This window comes from Mustelus asterias, chromosome 2 (assembly GCF_964213995.1).
Source record: "Mustelus asterias chromosome 2, sMusAst1.hap1.1, whole genome shotgun sequence".
Taxonomy (NCBI): domain Eukaryota; kingdom Metazoa; phylum Chordata; class Chondrichthyes; order Carcharhiniformes; family Triakidae; genus Mustelus; species Mustelus asterias.
Genome location: NC_135802.1, coordinates 110,763,518 through 110,782,756, shown reverse-complemented (window position 1 = coordinate 110,782,756; position 19,239 = coordinate 110,763,518). Strand labels below are relative to the sequence as shown.

The following is a 19,239-nucleotide window of genomic DNA, read 5'->3' as shown; positions in this document are numbered from 1 at the left end:
GTTTAAACTCTATCTCTACTGCTTGCTGGGTGAGACAAGACCAAAAACTAATGACTCTCTGAGGGAATAAATTGCTCTTCATTTCTGTCTTAAATGAAAAACCCTTTATTTTTAAACTTTACCCCATAGTCCTCAATTCTCGCAAGAGGGTTAACACCTTTTCAGAATTCATCCTGTCAAGCCCCCTCAGAATCTTATCTGTTTCAATAAGATTACCTCACATTCTCCTAAACTCCAATGAGTATAGACCCAACCTTTCCTCATAAGACAACCACTTCACCCCAGGAATCAACCTAGTAAATCTTCTCCGAACTGCCTCAAATTCATGTATGTCCTTCCTTAGGAAAGCTAATCAAAATGTATAGGTAGGTGTGTTCTTACACCCTGTACAGTCACAACAAGACTTTCCTACTTTTATACTCCATCCTCCTTGCAATAAAGGCCAACAGTCCATTTGCCTTTTTAATTACTTGTCATACCTATGTGCCAAAATTTATGATTTATGTACAAGGACACCCAGGCCCGTCTCTACCACAACATTCTGCAGTATCTCTTCATTTAAATAACATTGCTTTTCTATTCTTCCGGCCTAAGTGGATTTTAGGCTAACAAGCCTATAGTTCCCTACTTTTTGTTTTCCTCCTTTCTTGAACAGAGGTATTATAATTGCAGTTTTCCAATCTGCTGCAGAATTTTCAAAGGTTACAACCAATGCATCCACTGTCTCTGCAGGCACATTTTTAGGGAATTTCACAGTAACTTCATAGCAGTGTTAATGTAAATCTTACTTGTGACTAATAAATAAACTTTAACTTTAAAGATTCCAAATGCAGGCCATCAGGTTCAGGGGACTTGTCAGCTTTAAGTCCCATTAGTTTTCCCAATACTCTCTCCAGTGAGAGCAGTTGTATGATACCAATTGTTCTAAGTTCCTCTTTCCCTTTTGCCTCTTGCTTTTCAACTATTCTTGGGATACTTTGGTATTTTCTACTGTAAAGATTAATACAAAATACTCGTTCAAAGTGTCTACCAATTCACCATTTTCCCCTTATTAATTCCCCAGTCTTGCGCTCTAAGGGACCAATGCTTATTTTAGCTCAAAGGGACTAATGTTCAAATTTTTATATATTTGCAGAAGATTTTTCTCTTGTACTCCAATTTCTCCCCGTTCATTCAGGTTTTAGCCATCCTTCACTGGTTTCCATAGCTTTCCCAATCTTCTGCCCTAACACAATTTTTTGCAGCTTTGTATGCTCTTGACTTGAATTTGATACCACCCTTAACTTCTTTAGTGAGACACGGATGGTGCATCCTTCTGGTACCGTCTTTATTTCTCAATTACATGTATCTTCTTTGAGCGTTATGAAATATCTCCTTAAATGTCTGCCACTGCATCTCCATTGTCTTACCTTTTAATCCATTTTCCCAGTCAACTTTAGCCAACACTGTCTTCATTCCCTTGTAATTGCCTTTATTTAAATTTAAGGCACTAGTTATGGACTCAGATTTCTCACTCTCAAACTGAATGTATAATTGTTCATGTTATGATCGCTCTTGCCTAGAGGAGCCTTTACTATGAGGCCCTTAATTAATCCTGTCTCATTAATAGCTATCAGATCCAAAATAGCTTAGTTCCTGGTAGGTTTCAGAGTGTATCGGTCTAAGAAACTGTCCCCAACATACTATGAACTTTATGTTGGTTAGTGTTTTAGTAGTTTGATTGTTTTGGTGTTAGCTAAACAGTTAATTAATGTAAAACTTAAAAATAATCTACCAATCTTGACTAAGAAATAAGGGAGGGTGAATGTCAGGGGAAGATAATAAGTACCTAAAGTGATGTCAGCACAGCGGAATGAGCTGAATCAGTGAGTATTTTTTCATCTTAAGTTTTATTTCTGGTAGGATTAGACAATAGTCTAATGGAGGTGTGGCAGGGAACCTTGGGACCATAAAATGGTCATGTTGGACCATGCAGGAACTCCAAGATGCTTCTCATGTCCTGAGCAACCACATGTACAGGAAGAGTCCTCAAGAGGAGTTAGAGCTCAGGGTTACGGAGTTTGAGCAGCAGTTGACATCACTGCAGTGCATCTGTAATGCTGAATGCTGTGTGAATTGCATGTCTCTGGAGGTGGTGGCCTCACAGACTTAAGAGTGCAGGAAATGAGGGAATGCATTTTACCAGACGGACCGGGCAGTAAAGGAGTCGCCTGAGTGCGACTCGTTCTCTGACCAGTATTTAATTCTGAATAGTGGTCGGTGATGATTCCTTTAGGGAACACTCCTATAGCCAAGGTCACAGATCTATCAGCCATGAGTGGTGGTGGTGGTGAGAAGGTCAGGAAAACAATACTGATAAGAGGTTCTATAGTTAGAGGAACAGACAAAGGTTTTGTTTTATTCATTCTTGGGAAGTGAGGATTGCTGTCCTCGCCAGCATTTATTGTCCTTCTCTAATTGATCTTGAGTTGGGCCAGACTAGACACCAAGATGGCATGTTGCTTTCCTGTTGCCAGGGCTAAGGATGTCACTGAGCTATTGCAGCTCATTCTGAGGGCTGAGGATATTGCCAAGAATGGAAAATTTTCGCAATGGTGAAAATTGGATAGGCTAAGGTTGGTTTCTTTGGAATACAGGAGGCCGAGAAGAGATTTAATTGAGGTGTATATGACAGGCCTAAAGAGAAGGGATAGGAAGCAGCTATTTTCCCTACCAGAGAGGTTCATAACCAGGGGATATAAATTTAAAATAATTTGTAGAAGGATTAGAGGGGAGTTGAGAAGAAATGTTTTCATTCAGAGGGTGGTGGAGGGCGTGGTGGTGCACCTGAAGTGCCATTACCTGCAGGACTACAGGCTAAGGACAGGAATTACCTTTTTTTTGTGGTTGGACAGACATGATGGGCTGAATGGTTTTCTTCTGTGCTGAAATTGTTTTGTTTTCTATGTTTCTAAGCATAGTGGTTATATTATTGCTTTAGTAATTTAGAGGCATGGTGTAATCATACTTAGACTGTAAAATCCCACTGCAGCATTTGGTGAATTTAAATTCAGTTAATTAAAAAATCTGGAATTAAAAGCTTGCATCTGTAATGGTAACATGAAACTACCAGATCATTGTACTCTCATTCACTATATCCTTTAGGAAAGGAAATATGCCTTCCTTATCCACTCTGGCCTACACGTGACTCTGGGCTCAGAACAATGTGGCTCATTCTTAACCAGTCACCGCTGATCTCAAAGAAAGACTGAGAGATACAGCAATCTCTCTGGTGAGAACTTTACCTGCTCCATGCAGTAGATTATAGGGGGGGTCACTAGTACGGAGCTGCAGTGATAACATTAAGCTGTTCAAGCAGCCAATGATATTAAAGAATTTTCACAGATAGCCAACCAAAAAATTAAGTTCACTTCTTAAAAAGCTTTATCAGAGCAAAATAAAATTGACGAGATACATATGGGATAAAGGTAAAAGCCTAAAGATTAAGGAAAACCCTGTCAAGTTATTTAAAAATTGAGTAGTTAGTCATAATCGAGATAGAAATCATAGAAACCCTACAGTACAGAAAGAGGCCATTCGGCCCGTCGAGTCTGCACCGACCACAATCCCACCCAGACCCTACTCCCATATCCCTACATATTTTACCCACTAATCCCTCTAACCTACGCATCTCAGGACACAAAGGGGCAATTTTAGCATGGCCAATCAATCTAACCCACACATCTTTTGACTGTGGAAGGAAACCACGAGGAGAATGTGCAAACTCCACACAGACAGTGACCCACGCCGGGAATCGAACCCAGGTCCCTGGAGCTGTGAAGCAGCAGTGCTAACCATAGCTACCGTACCGTGGATGGTTTACAACATCCACAAATATAACATTTTACAGTGCCAAATCTGTTGAACAACAAAATTATTAATTTGATTGCTGTCAAAATCCTAATTGCACCCGATTGATTGAGAAAGGTGCAACTTTTTATGGGATTTCTAACAGCAATGTGGGGGCTGTAAAGGAGAGATTTTCACCTGACAGGGTTGTGGGAGAGCCGTGGGGGGTGATTTTATACTGTTTAAGAGGAGGTGGAGGCATAATTTTTTTTCTTTTCTTTAACTCTGAAGAAGAGTCATTCGGACTTGAAATGTTAACTGTTTCTCTCTCCCCAGATGTAGATGGACCTGCTGAGTTTATTCAGCATCTTCTGTTTTAGATTTCAGATTTCCAGCATCTGCAGTATTTTGCTTTTATAATTATGCCAGCTATATTATGTGCTTAAGTCCTGGAGATGAACTTAAACCCATAACCTTCTGACCTCGGTGGATCAGTGTTACCATTGAGCTCAGCTGACATTCAAGTCATGCTCTTTCAATTGTCTGGTTCCATTTGTTACTGATGTATGACAGCACCAAATATATGTAATCATGAATTGTTACTTCAAGTTGTAATAAGACTAATAAATACACAGCAAAATCAGTTAAAGCAATCTTAAATTGGTACAAATATTTGCCTTTTTAACCAAATAAATATTTTAACTTCACAAATAAACCTTTTTATTGGGAGGCAATGTAAGTTTAATATTCTTACCTTTAATAAGAGTAAGAAACTCTTCATGTTTCAGTCTATGGCGCTGCATGTCAATCTTCAGTGTAAGGAGGAGAGTGAACAGAAATTTGTGTTCCTCATACAGGCCACGGGCTGCATACTTATATACTTCATATGTCATATGCTCTATAATATTTGCTATTCTCTTACTAGTAATGGGACTCTTGATGGATCTGCAAAATGGAACACATATTTAGGTTAAAGAGACAACATCCTATTTTGTTGTCAACTCACCAACATGTTGGAAATTCTGTATATAAGAAACACCGATGAACTAAAGTGCACAACGAAATGGTGAGACAAAAAGTTTTCACCATACATTTCTACACATCTCCACAACTCCACCTTTCCACATTTTGCCTGTATCTCTTGATTCTAACAGTAGTCAAAAATCAATTGACCTGTGTCATGAATATCCTAATGACAGCATATCCATAGTTCCCTGGGTAGATAATTCAAAAGATTAACAATCACTTGAATTAACAAACCTTCACTCATCCTAGGATGATGGAATTATCCCTTATTTTGAGTCTGAGATCCCGTGTTTCTGAATTCCCAAATCAGAGGAAGCATTTTCTTTCCATCTACCCTGTCAAACCCCTAAGGAATTAAATTAAATTATGCTACCACTTATCTTCTGAACTTCAAGGATTTTAAAAATTACTCTTTCACAGAATGTGGGTATTGCTGGCTAAACCAATATTGTTGCCCATTAGTAATTGCCCTTGAGAAGATGGTGGTGAGCTGCCTTCTTGGACTCTACAGTCCATGTGGTGTAGATACACACACAGTGCTGTTAGGAAGGGAGTTCCAGCAACAGTGAAGGAATGGCAATACAGTTCCAGGTCAGGATTGTGTGGGGCTTGAAGGGGAACTTGCAGGTGGTAGTATTCCCATGCACCTGTTGCCCTTGCCCTGCAAGCTGGTAGAGTTTGGAATGTGCTGTCAAAGAACCCTTGATGAGTTGCTGCAGTGCATCTTGTAGATTGTACACACTGTTACCACTGTGCTCAGAAATGGAGGGAGTGAACATTGAGGGTGGTGCATGGGGTGCCAATCAAATAGGCTGCTTTGTCCTGGATGGTGTCAAATTCTTGAGCATACTGGCACTCATCCAAGCAAGTAGAGATTATCCCATTATACTCCTGACTTGTGCAAAATGTAGGCCATGGGGGTGATCTTACCAAAATAATTCTAAGTGCCGAATGAGTGTGAAAACGGGAGAGAATTCCACCCATTTTTTTCGGTTAGAGAAAAATTCAAATATTATGCCACTTGGAGAAAAAAGGTGAGGCAAAGTGTGATTCATGCCTGAATTCACAAACTTTAGTTATTAATAGAAATTGGATCACACTAAAACTAAGGAAATACGTCACTGCCTATCCAGGGTGAAAAATCAAAATCAAAACACCTTTATTTATCGATTGGCTAGAGAGGAGAAATCAGGGCTGTTTAAACTGAACCCCCTCCTGTTCATAACAATACCAACAATCAATAGTCCAGCTTGGGGCTTGAGTGCACATCCGTGCCATTCACCACATCTAGGCATTGACGAACAAGTTAAAAGCAAATTACTGCAGATGTTGGAATCTGAAACAAAAACTGAAAATGCTGGAACATCTCAGCAGCTGTGACAGCATTTGTGGTGAGAGAACAGAGCTAACATTTCGAGTCTTTAAACGTTAGCTCTGTTCTCTCTCCACAGATGCTGTCACACCTATAATGAACAAGGTCTGTTTTATATAGACAAGCACTCTACATGATGCCCAAATGGTGGAGAGGCATTATTGTTTGTTGAAACGTAAAAGACCGTAAAAAAAAAGTGAGAAATGTTAATGGTGCTGTTTAGGTTCCTCCCTCTGCTATTCTAATGGCAATATTAATAGATTTGAAAATAAATGGGAGAACACCAAAGTTCCCTCTATTTTTCTTCATTGTGCATGGTCTCTTTGTTGCACTGTGTAGTCCCATTAAAATTGCTTCACAGCCGCGCATCCAAAGATCTTAAAGGGAACATTGGTGTTGTGTGGCCGATTTGCTGCACTGTGCAGTATGTTTTGGATTGCAACACAGAGTGAACATTAGTAAACATTTTCTATTAACACAGTGCAGAAAGGAAGTTAACATTAACACTTTCCTATTTGTAACAGTACTCTGAGTAATTTCCTGGCTTCCATAAAATAAAGTGTACTCTTAGGGCCCGATTTTACCATCAACTTGCGCCCGTTTTCGGGTGCGAAAACTTGGTAAAGTCGGGTGTGAGGCGAGTAGCGCGATCTGTGACCGCTTCTGTGCCCGTTCCCTCTTTACCAAGGGTCTAAAATGGTCGCCATCGGCACCGTGTCCAAAATGGGCACAACGTCAATTTAAATGCATTTGCATGCATTTAAATTGACTTAATGGGCTGCATGCCCAAACTTACCAGCACTTCCCCCTTTATCACGGCGTTTGCCCATCCAGACTTGGCACGAAACAGACATGGTCCACAAAGGTCTGATTCGGACGCTCCAGCTTCTGAGGTGGTAAGTTCAGAGCTTCCGGCGGCTCTCTGACTCAGATCAGTGATGGTGGTGGGAGGGGGGTTGTCAGATGGCTCTCTGGTGTGGGAGAGGAGGGAGGCGTGTCAGATGGCTGTCTGGTGCGGGGTGGAGGGAAGCGTGTCAGATGGTTCTCTGGTGGAGGGGGAGGGAAGCGTGTCAGGTGGCATTTTGGTGGGGGGGCCTGCTGCCACTCTGTGTGCCATTGGTGGAGGGGATGGGGGGTCTGCTGCCACTCTGCGTGCTATGTGTTGGGGGGGAAAGGGGGGGTGGGGTAGGGGATTAATGGGATCAGTTATGTTGTGGGGGTGGGGTGATGTCTGTGGAGGCCAGGGGGAGGCATTATCCGGTCCGGCAGCGGAGTGTTTTTCAATTTTTTTTTGCTGTGCATGCGCAGTTGAAGGTTCCAATTGGAGCTGCAGCGTTTCGGGTGTGTTAATCCTGCCCATAGGCTTCTGCAGCGCTATTCAGAATCGCTGGGGGTTTTTTTCAGACAAAGTATGTGTGGGGTCGCCGGAGAACGGGTCTAAAAGTCGGATCTGAAACACTCCCAGATTCAAGTCCACCCAGCACTTAGAATTAAAACGGTAAAATCAGGCCCTTAATCTTTTATCTACAACGATTATTGAGATCAGGATTGCTTCAGACAGCTTTCTAATTGACAGTTTTGAACTACGTATGCACTTTCAAGATTACACGAGTTTTGTTTTAACTACAGCTGGGGGACACAGTTTAAAAACACGAGGTCTCCTATTTAAGAGAGGTGAGAAGAATTATTTTTCTCTCAGAGGGTCATTAACTCTCCTCCCAAAAGACTGGTGGAGAATGGGTCAATGAATAATTTTAGATAGATTCTTGATTACTCAGTGAGTCCAAGGTCATCAGGTTAGGTGGAATGTGGAGTTGAGGCCATAATCAGAGTAGCCATGATCTTATTGAATGGCAGATCAGACTCGATGGACTGAGTGCCCTACTCCATAGAATCATAGAATCCTTACAGTGCAGAAAGAGGCCATTCAGCTCATTGAGTGTGCACCAATTCTCTGAAAGAACATCCCACCCAGGCCCTGCTCTCCACCCTAGCCCCATAACCTTGTGCCACCATGGCTAATTCACCAAACTTGCACATCTTTGGACTGTGGGAGGAAACTGGAGCACCTAGAGGAAATACACGCAAACACGGGGCGAACATGCAAATTCCACACAGACAATGCCCCAAGGCCGGAATCGAACCCAGGTCCCTGGCACTATGAAGCAGCAGTTCTAACCACTGTGCCGCCTGTGCCTTCTGCTTTTAATTCATATGTTTATATCTTCATGCAACTGGAAGCAATATACTAATTTGTAAAGTCACTGAGATTTTGTATGCGTGCAAAATTGAATAAATATTCTCGTAAATAGCGATTATTAACTAATAGCATTTGGTAATATGATTTTCTTCAGTTTTATGCAGAGGAAAATAAACCTCAGTGTAAAATTCAGCGTACTAGCATCACAAAAAATCTGTTCATAAAGAGTTTCATTACCTGGCTAATGACAAGTCAAAAAGCCCCAGGAACTGGCGGAGAGAGGTTTGATACATAACGTTCACCATGCTCATCTCAGTGATCAAAAAGTACAGGATACTTCCTCTGGTTGCAACTATGAAAAAAACAACAAAGTAAAAACAATCATATACATGGGGGGCCAAATATCTGTGGCCTTTCCAATGCACTCTACAGTAACTACAAAATTTAGTTTCAAACCAGGGCTGTTCAGGCAATGGCCTTATGGGTGCAGCCCCTCCACCTACCTCAACAAGACCACTGATGCGAGAGAAGGAAAGTGTGGGACGAGGGGTTTGTGATGCTTGGAGGTTCTTGATCTAACAAAAGCATGGTGGATTAGCAGTGTGCCAACAAAACCAAGGACACTGGCCAGCAGATTGGCAGACTTGATCCCCACTTGATGGTACATAGCAAAAAGGTAATTTACAAAAAAAGTTTACATTCAATCTCTTTAAAAGAGAGGCCATTCGGAGGCAGGGTAGAGCCCTCCCTGGGCCAACAATTTTAATGATCGAACGTAGAAGACAGATGCATGACATTTCTTTTTAAACGAATTGCTTCCCTGATTCAGTGAACTTTAACTTAAGCCAGTTGAGCCCCTTGTGGATTTTCAGCTCTGCATTGTCCAAAGTTCCTCCAAAAACACCCAGATTATAATTATTCTTGAAATTAAGAACAAATTATATTTTGTTAATCTTCAGCAAAGAAATAACTTGTATTTATACAGAAATATTACTTTCAAAGTGCTAATAACTGATATGTAAGCAAATGTAGAAACCAAGTTTATGCACAAAAAGCTCCTGCAATCAATAAATTAAATTAATTACTCATTTTCACGATGACATGAAAAACGGTCGTCAACATTTCTCTCTCCACAGATATCCCAGACCTGTGGAGTAAATCTGGTATTTTCTGTTATTTCAACTTGAGAGTTGTCAAGCTAGCATCTGAGGTGCAGACATTGCAGGGCAACTGGGCGGGGGGTTGGTGGAGTTACCGGAATACTAGGAAGCGGGTCGCACCCCTAAGGTTAGGAGTTCGTACAAATTTGGTTAGTGGTCAGTGACAGGAAAGTGTGGAACTGTCTCAAATGCAACCCATGAACCCATCCTCCAAACTACTTTTGCCAATTTGATTTGTCCAGTCTGTATGAAAATTATAAATCCCATTATTATTACATTACCCTTGTTACAAGCTCCTCTTATTCCTGGATTAATACTTCAACTGATTCTCCTTTATCTACCCTGCTAGTTACACCCTCAAAACCACTCTTGGAGTTGTCCAACACAAATTCCCTTCTTTAAAACCATGTTGACTCTGTCGAATTATACATTATTAAATGTCTACTATGACTTCCTTAATAATGGATTCTAGCATTAATAATATTATCAAATTCTTTTTGAAATAATAATAATTAAAGTGCTGCTAATTTGGGGGGTAATATATTAGCAGGAATAAAGGATTAGTTAAAGAACAGAAAACATAGAGCTGGGAACAAAGAGTCATTTTCAGGTTGCAGGCTTTTACTAGTGGGGTGTCAAAAGGATCACTTCTGATGCCTCAGCTATTTACAATTTAAGTGAATGACATAAATTAAGAGATCGGGATAATGCATCTAAGCTTACTGATGATTAAAAGCTCGGTGGGAAAGTAAACGTGAAGGAGCTGGATTTAGGTGTTACAGCAAATATCGTTCCTTTGACTACTCTTATTGCGAGGTTGGGTATTTTAGAGCCCCCGCTATTTCCAGGGAGGTGGGCCTGGTTTGTCAGGAGACCCGTTGGTGACACCTCAGAGGAGTCATGAACCATAGGGGAAATCTGGTCTGGAATTGGGAACATTTTAACTGGTAAGGTCAAAAGGTGTTGACAACTTCCCATATCATAATACAAGGGTGTATGATAGATTGAATGTGTTTCAAAGGCAGTGAGTAATGATGTGGCTCTGTTTAGAAAATTGACCAGTGTTGTAGAAGTGTTCAGATAGAAAATGCTATTCTGTATTCAACAGTATTCAGATGTTAATACATGTTTCTTTCCCCCTGTAAGCTTTACATTGATGATAGTCCAGCCATCTGTTGAGCCTTTGAAGTAGCGGAAGTAGTAATGAAATAGTGAGGAGGCAAAGAGGGTGGTGAGGGCTGAACACACGTATACTGAATTGAGGTGAGCCTTCTGATCAGCCTACCTTGACATTCAGTTATTAAGCAGCTTGGGATATTTTACTATGTTACACTATATAAATGTGAGTTCTTTTTATATTGGTTTCTACAGCCAAAGAGGAAGAGGTTGTGGCCAAGGTTATGAAGTAGCTTTGGTGACAAATAAGTTATCTGAGCTGGATTGTGCAGCATAAACAATTATGCACGGGACAGGCAAAAAAGCAAGTCACAAAAGCCTTTGGAGTTGATGGAAGAAGTGAGAATCAAAGCAAAAAGTCATTCGTTTGCATCTGAAAGTTGAATGCATTGACTGCAATGTCCCAAAATATCTTCCTGGAATACTTTACAAAATGTGTTATAGAATTCATAATTTTAGTAGATGGTGAAAGCTCCAGTAGGAATCCAATTCTTAATAAAGACAATTTGAGGAGCTTTGGACAAGATTTCAATAATGTAAACATAAAGAAATTAAATTTGCCTTCAGATGACTGGGTTGGATTTTGCTGTCAAGACAATTGTAGAGCTTACCATCATTACGTGGGTATGCAATATCAACTTTGGTAACCATTCAAATGCAGTCAAAAAATAGAATTCTAGAAGCATCCGAGAAGCATTGTTCCTCCATAAGTTTCCTGAAAATGGCATCTTGCCATTGGACCCACCATTCAAATATATTGAATGATTAGGGTTTGTCCCTGTAGGTACCCTTTTAAAAGTGTGGTAAATCATAATTACAGGTAAACAGAGTTCTCTGCTGCTATACATGAACTTTTACAAACTTGGAGTCTTATTCTTTCAGATTTTAAAGTTGTTGGAGATTTAAAGAAACATAATCTGTCACCCTTTCTTAATCCAATCTTCCTTTTGTTTTCTGTACCCTATTTGATATTGAATGAAACATTCTAACAGATGTTTCCTGCTTTAGATTCTGTGTAGCCCATGAATGTCCTTCAAGCTCTTCGATTTAAAGGTACACAGTTACTTGGCCTTGTTTACACAGACCCCAGCTGCTTCTTAGAGGATGCTGTGCTTTTTGGATGGTTAGCTGACAAGAACATCCATGCAATGGAGCCTGTGGGCAAGGACAAGTCTGACAAATGGTTCACACTGTTCATTTGCCAAATAAAGAGAGATAAATCTGGCGCAGTATTTCACTCCACTTGTAATAAATGTATCCTCACCTGGTCTGTACTCTTCACGGGCAGCATTAATCTGTACTTCTGTTTCAGCAGCTATGTGCAGTTTCTGCGTGACTTCCTCAGCTGTCTTTTTTGTATTGCTCAGAACAGTAATAAGGCTTTCATCCTCTACAAGGGAGCCCTTTGTGCTTGTCAGACGATACAGCAGATTGTCTTCCAACTCTTTCATCTTCCTTTCATTTGATGTTACATCCTCCATTAGATCTGTTCGCTCCTTTTCCAGTTCCTATTTTCCACAGATCATACAAAAAATTTATTTGAAACAACAGTTTATCACGCTCTTATGTGATTATAATTTGAAAGAATTCCTAAGGAAGTACAATGTCTTGTTAAGAAATTGAGATTCACCACATTGCCTAATAGGATGCAACTTCAACCATAAGGGTTGAAGTACTCTTCATCAGTTGCATCATGTGTTCTATTCAGAGGAGCAAGATAAATGCATGAGGACTTGCATATGATGATTCCTTTCTCCCTGAAAGGCAGGTAACTACAGGCCAGTTAGCTTAACATCCGTAGTTGGGAAAATGCTGGAATCTATAATTAAGGAAGAAATAGCAGGACACCTGAAAAAGAATGGTTCAATCAAGCAGATGCAGCATGGATTCATGAAGGGAAAGTCATGTTTGACTAATTTTGACTAATTTTGAGGATATAACGAGTGCAGTTGACAGAGGGGAACCGGTGGATGTGGTGTATTTAGATTTCCAGAAGGCATTCGATAAGGTGCCTCACAAAAGGTTGCTGCATAAGATAAAGGTACACCACATTTGGAAGGTGCTGGAATTGTGTTCTCTCATTATCAACCCTAAAAAGATGGTTGAGCCTGCAAACTTATTTTATACACGTGTAAGTTTTAAGTGAGAAATGAAACTACATGTTCAACATTGCCAACCAAAACGCAGCACGGTGGCACAGTGGTTAGCACTGTTGCCTCACACTGCCAGGGACTCGGGTTTGATTCTGACCTTGGGTCTTGACTTGTGGAGTTTGCACATTCTCCCCATATCTGTGTGGTTTTTCTCTGGGTACTCCGGTTTCCACCCACAGTTTAAAGATGTATAGGTTAAGGGGATTAGCCATGCTACATTGTCCCTTTTGTGTCCAAAGATGTGTAGGTTAGGTGGACCTGGATAGAATGCTCTTTCAGAGAGTTGGCGCAGACTCGATGGGCTGAATGGCCTCCTTCTGCACTGTAAGGATTCTAAACATGGTTCTAAAATCTCACTTCCCAGCATGTGATTGACTCGATGTCAGAGCTTGCTGGTTTTCATTACGCCACAACTGCTGAACTGCTTCAAGAGACCCCACAGGTGTCCTCAGCCCACCTTTTCCATTAAAATGGGACTCGATGTTGAATATAGCACAGGATGCACAAAGTGACACACAGAGCAATTAATCTGCTGACATCTTACCCATTTTGGGAAAAGGTGAAATTTGTCCCGAGGTATTTAATGTATCTGGTTGAATATTTGAAGTTTATTAAAAATTCATTTTTTGGCTTCACGAGCTAGGCCAGCATTCATCGCCTATCCCTAATTGTTCTTGGGAAGGTGATGGTGAGCTTGCCTTCTTGAACTGCTGTAGTCCATATGTTTTGGGAAAATTTTCAGTACTGTTATGGAGGGAGTTCTGGGACCCAGCGGCATTGAAGGAACAGCAACATATTTCCAAATCAGGATGGTGAGTGACTTGGAGGGGAATTTCCAGGTGGTGCTGTTCCTATGCATCTGCTAACCTTGTCCTTCTAGATGGTAGTGGTTGTGGATTTGGAAGGTGCTGTCTAAGGACCCCTGGTGAGTTCCTGCAGTGCATCTTGTAGATGGTACACACTGTTGCTACTGTGCAAATGTGGTGAAGGGAGTCATTCATAGAATCCCTACAGTACTGAAGGAGGCCATTTGGCCCATCAAGTCTGTACCGACCACAATCCCACCCAGGCCCTATTCCTGTAACCCCACACATTTACCCTGCTAATCCCCCTGATACTAGGGTCAATTTAGCATGTCCAATCAACCTAACCTGCACATCTTTGGAGTGTGGGAGGAAACCGGAGCACCCAGAGGAAACCCACGTAGACACGGGGAGAAAGTGCAAGCTCCACACAGTGACCGAGGCCAGAATTGAATCTGGGTCCCTAGTGCTGTGAGGCAGCAGAGCAAACCACCATGGCAATGAAGCAGGCTGCTTTGTCCTGGATGGTGTCAAGCTTCTTAAGTGTTGTTGAAGCTGCACTCATCCAGGCAAGTGGAGAGTATTCCATCACATTACTGGTTTCCTGGAGTTAGGAGGTGAGTTACTTGCTGCAGGATTCCTAATCTCTAAACTTGCCAAAGTATTTACGTGGCTAGTTCAGTTTCTGGTCAATGGTAACCTCTAGGAAGTTGATAGTGGGGGAGTCAATGATGGTAATGCCGCTGAATGTCAAGGGGTGAGCGTTAGACAGTGGAGGAGGCCTCCTTCAACTATCTTGTTGGAAATGGTCACTACCTGTTAGTTGTGTGACGTGAATGTTTGAAAGCCATTGGCTTGCAGAGACAATCCAAAAATGCATGAAATACTATGGTGTGAGACAGAGACAACGTAGTGAATCATGAATGCAAAGTTGAGATGGCAGTGTTAGATAGATAACCTGCATTTTTTTTTAAAGACTACTTTAGGATCACCGAGTGAACTTGCAATTTAATCTTCCTGGAAATGTTACCCAAGGCTTATCATCTTCATCAGAATATTTCTTAAATCACTATGCCAACCATTCATCACTGCTGCATCAAAACTCCCTTCATATCAGCACCTTGGGAATACCTGCACCACATGGACAGGGGAAATGGTTTGATTCTCTCTTTTTGGAGATGGTGGACTCACATGTTATGCCTATTAAGATGTGAGGAAGGCATCTTACTGTTTAAAAGGCAGCAGGAAATATGGAACTTCTGGAGTGGCAATAACAACCCAATTGCCATTCCTTTTTACTTACACTGGAATGGAGCTGTACATTTCTCGTCCAACCTTCCGATTTGGGCTGGGCGAGAACAGTGCAGTGTAGTGCGTTCCTGAGGCCTTCAGGCAGCATTAGGATAAAGGAGGCCACAATCCCTTTTTACAACACTTGCTACTGTAAAGCAGGTAGATTCAAAGATCCCAGCCACTTTGAGAAGCCAAGAAGAAAGTAAGCGTGCATCATTGTTTGGTAGGATGGGGAGATTAGGTGGTCAATGGTGTGAGGTCAGGTTGTCAGTTCATCAATGTGGGGAGAATTAAGAGGTCAGAGGGTAAGGATGGGGGTAATAGGGATGTCGGGTGTAGTCAGAGTCCCTTGAGGTTAGAGTGGGAAAGGTCAGACAGAAGTGGTTTTAATGCTTCTAATTTTTCATAAATAAGTATTTGACCAAGATGGTCAAAGCCAGAAATCTACTGTTGCCTGGATTAAACCACTGGTAGTTCATCACCAGAGAACTTCAACCTCCATTTTCCTTCCGTGAACCAAGACAGAATTTCCAGGCCTGATGACCTTCTTGAAAAACTACAGTAATATTGACTTTTGGGACATGTAGTAATCTAAGTGCATGTTACATCTTTAGATATTGTGTGTGTGCATGCGTGCGTGAGAACTCCATGACTATACACTTCCACGAACAGACACAAAACAAGCTTTCTTGAGGATTTAACTCAAAGGAAGGACAAATGTTTATTTTCACAATGCCCAACAAAGACCCAGTCCTCATTCACACACAGCCTCCTCCACTATTCCAGGCAATGCATTCCAGAACCTAACCACTTGCTCGGTTTAAAAAAAAAGTGTTTTCTCATTTAGGCTTTGTTTTTTTGAAAATCATCTAAATCTCTGTCCTCTGGATGACCCATCTATTAAAGAAGCAGTGTCTCTCTATCTAATTATTGATGTGTGAAACATTCCAAGGAACTTCACAGGATATTTATAAGACAAGATTTGACATCAGGCCACTGAGGAGACATTAGGGCAGTTGGCCAAAAGCTTGGTTGAAGAGGTAGCTTTTAAGAAGCGATCTAAGGGAGGAAACAAGTAGAGAATTTATGAGATTTAGGAAAAAGATTTCAGAGCTTGGGGCTTAGGTAACTAAATGAATGGTCACCAGTGATGGAGCACTTATTTTAAGAATGTTCAAGAGGCCTGACTTAGAGGAACACAGATATTTTGGAAAAATGTGGGGTTGAGACCAATGTAGGTCAATGAGGACAGGGTGATGGATGAACGGGACTTGGTGCGAGTCAGGGTATGGACAATAGAGTTTTGGATGACCTCAAGTTTACTGTAGGTAAAATTTGGGAGTCTGGCCTGGAATGCATTAGAATAATAATTTCTGGAGGTAATAAAGGCATGGGCGAGATTTCAGCAGCAGATGAACTAATGCAAGGGCAAAGCTGGTTTTCATTTTCGAAGGTTGGTCAACTTCTTTATTACTGTATTTGTATTTCTACAAAGCTTTGAAAGCAAAGGAAATAAGCTCTTTCACAACCATCATGTTCATGAATTTGTACCTTGATCATCTCAGTGGGAGGAGTCTTATCGTCCCACCCGCGCGGGGTGGACCATGAAAAGTTCCGTTGATCTCGGGCGTGATTTTCCGGTTTTGTGGCGAGCACCGCCGGAATATCCCGCCCCATGTTTTTAAGATTAAAAACATGCAAAAGTGCATAGATAATACACTTACTAATAGTCAATAATGAAACACAGTTATCCAAGATCCACAGGTTAAACAGAACAAACATACCTGTTTTTCAGTCAGAATGACTCTCCCAAGTAACTGGTCCTCCAGACCTTTCATAGTGACGGTAAAGTCAATGATGGAGGTTCGAGCACTAATCTCAGGTGTGTATGCTGGGTTGGGAAGCTTAGTGGTGATGTAGAGTCTGAATCCACTCATTACATCAACCTCTTTATCGCCCACTTTCACCTGATGAGAGAGTTTTCATAAATAAATAAGTTTTAACAGAAAGATCTGGACTACATAAAAAGCAAAGATTTGGGTCTTCAGTCTGGTGATCAGTAGGACCTCTGCCTATTTTTCTTTTCTCATACCTGGGAAACAGAATGCTAATTCTTCAGGTGTAAGCATGCCATGTTTTCAAGCTGCCCCCAGGACTCCCACAGACCCTCTTCTTGACAGAGGTTTGGGAACAGGCCATTGTGGCAGCTTTCAAAAAGGATCCCTCTAATTTGTTGCCCAATGAGTGCACTGAGAATGAGGTAATGGACAACAAAATGGGAACCTGAATTTCCCTTCCAATGGCTATGCAGGAGCTACTCTTTCCCTATTAACCGCATGCAAGAGACCCAAGCCTATTTCCCTCTTTTCCCCGTTCTTGCTTTCCATGACAGCCAGGTGGTCGCAGCAGCGACCATATGTCGAGGAAAAGTCGCTGGCAGAAGCCTTCACTCCCTCCATTTCATCAGAATGGCTTGCCGAATAAAGACTTTAGGCAATCAAGTCTTTGGTGCATTGTAACCTCTTAAATACTTTATGAAGATCTGTAGTAATATTTGCAGTGCAGCACCATCTGTACTCTCCCAAGGCCGCTGCAAGCTCACCTTTTCTGGTGGAAACCCTGCCTGGAGGTAGCCACAAATGAATGATGACCACCAGTCCAGGAAACTGGCATGGTCATGGCATGGTTAGGGTAATGAATGGAAGTCCCATTGGAAAGAATGGATAAAAATTAGCATATATGTTACAAATTCCTTAATTTGTGTGGCAGCTTGCTCAAGTAACGACAAAATCGAGGGGGATCGGGACTCCTGAAGAAGTGACTAAGCAGGTACAGGCAGAGAAAACCTCTGAAGGTGGGAAGATCATCAACCTAGTAGATGTCGGCAGAAACCAAAGCCTGCACAACAAGGTAAACAGGACTGAATCAGGACAGAGAAAGAAGCTGCAAGATTCTGTCTGTCTTCTCGGAGCAACAGGGTTTCACTGACACTTTTTCAATGCTGGCTCCAGGAATCTTTAGTAAGTGAAGCAGAGAAGGAAACCACTTAGTAATTCAAGCACTATCCTTCCGACTGTTTGTATGCCACAGATGGAAAAGGAGCAGTCAATAGTGGCCATTGCAAGGGTGGGATCAATTATTTGTGGTCGAGGCAGTGATAGGATGGTAGGCCACCCTACATGTTTTCTTTCACTCTTCGCTGCTATTGCAAAGAAAATACCTGACCATTATCCGAAACAATGATGCTCATAAAGAAAATTAGCTCAGGAAGAACATATAATTATTGTCTTGAAACGCTTATGTATATGGGATAAATAACTTTAATAAATGTTTTAATTAGGCCAGCAATGCGACCCACTTTTAGCTTTTATTTATTCTTACTCAAAACATGTAAGATTGAAAGAATAGAAAACAAGGAAACAAAAGGTAACTGCAGCAAATGCAACTTTCTGTTATCATAGAAATCATAGAAACCCTACAGCACAGAAAGAGGCCATTCGGCCCATCGAGTCTGCACCGACCACAATCCCACCCAGGCCCTACCCCCATATCCCAATATAGAAATAGAGTTCTATAGAATGGATGTGCAATAATCGCCTAATTAAGACAATTTGCTTTTGCACCTTTGTAGTAAAAGCTTCAGAGATTACAATGAAGCAAATGATGCATTGTTAGCAAAATCACATTTGGTCACATTTTAATTCAACATTTTAAAGAAAAGGTGTAGGCTATAGTGAGTAAGCACACATGTTACTTAAAAATAAATTACTTCATTACAAGACTGACAACTTAATTTTAAAAGTGTTTAATGATATTGATTGTGTAGCAATAGATTTGAAAACCTAGCCAATGTTATACATATATTTTAAATCTTCTGAGTGACTCTCATTTAGATTACTCCTCATTCAGAATTTTCTAACTTTGGATATTTTACCTAGATTAAAATGCATTCAATTTAAATTCACAGTTTCAGATATGTCAAATTCCAATCCTCAAATTTCATTTAATTGTCATTAAATACCATCTTAGAGGGAATACTGACACAGGTGCTATTAAAAATCACTTAGTAAGTGTGTTATGCCTTTAGGCTTTATACTTCATTTGGCTTTCTAAATTGGAGTCCTCAAAGCTTGAAAGAGAGTGAGTGGATCAAAGGGGTATGAGAGGTTTATGGTCAGATTTCTACAATTTTCTCCTCCTGTCTACTAATAAAAAATATTTCAGCAAC

General features: G+C 41.0%; 1 protein-coding gene across 1 annotated transcript in view; it reads right to left on the bottom strand.

Annotated features, from left to right (window-relative positions):
* dnah5 (dynein, axonemal, heavy chain 5) overlaps positions 1-19,239 on the bottom strand; it is a 302,757-nt gene that overhangs the window by 48,150 nt on the left and 235,368 nt on the right. Inside the window, exons 66-69 of the mRNA XM_078200599.1 lie at positions 16,796-16,978; positions 12,027-12,270; positions 8,664-8,778; positions 4,583-4,773 (exon numbers count right to left, since the gene is read on the bottom strand). Coding sequence (XP_078056725.1) covers positions 4,583-4,773; positions 8,664-8,778; positions 12,027-12,270; positions 16,796-16,978 — 733 coding nt within the window. The remainder of the gene's footprint in view (positions 1-4,582; positions 4,774-8,663; positions 8,779-12,026; positions 12,271-16,795; positions 16,979-19,239) is intronic.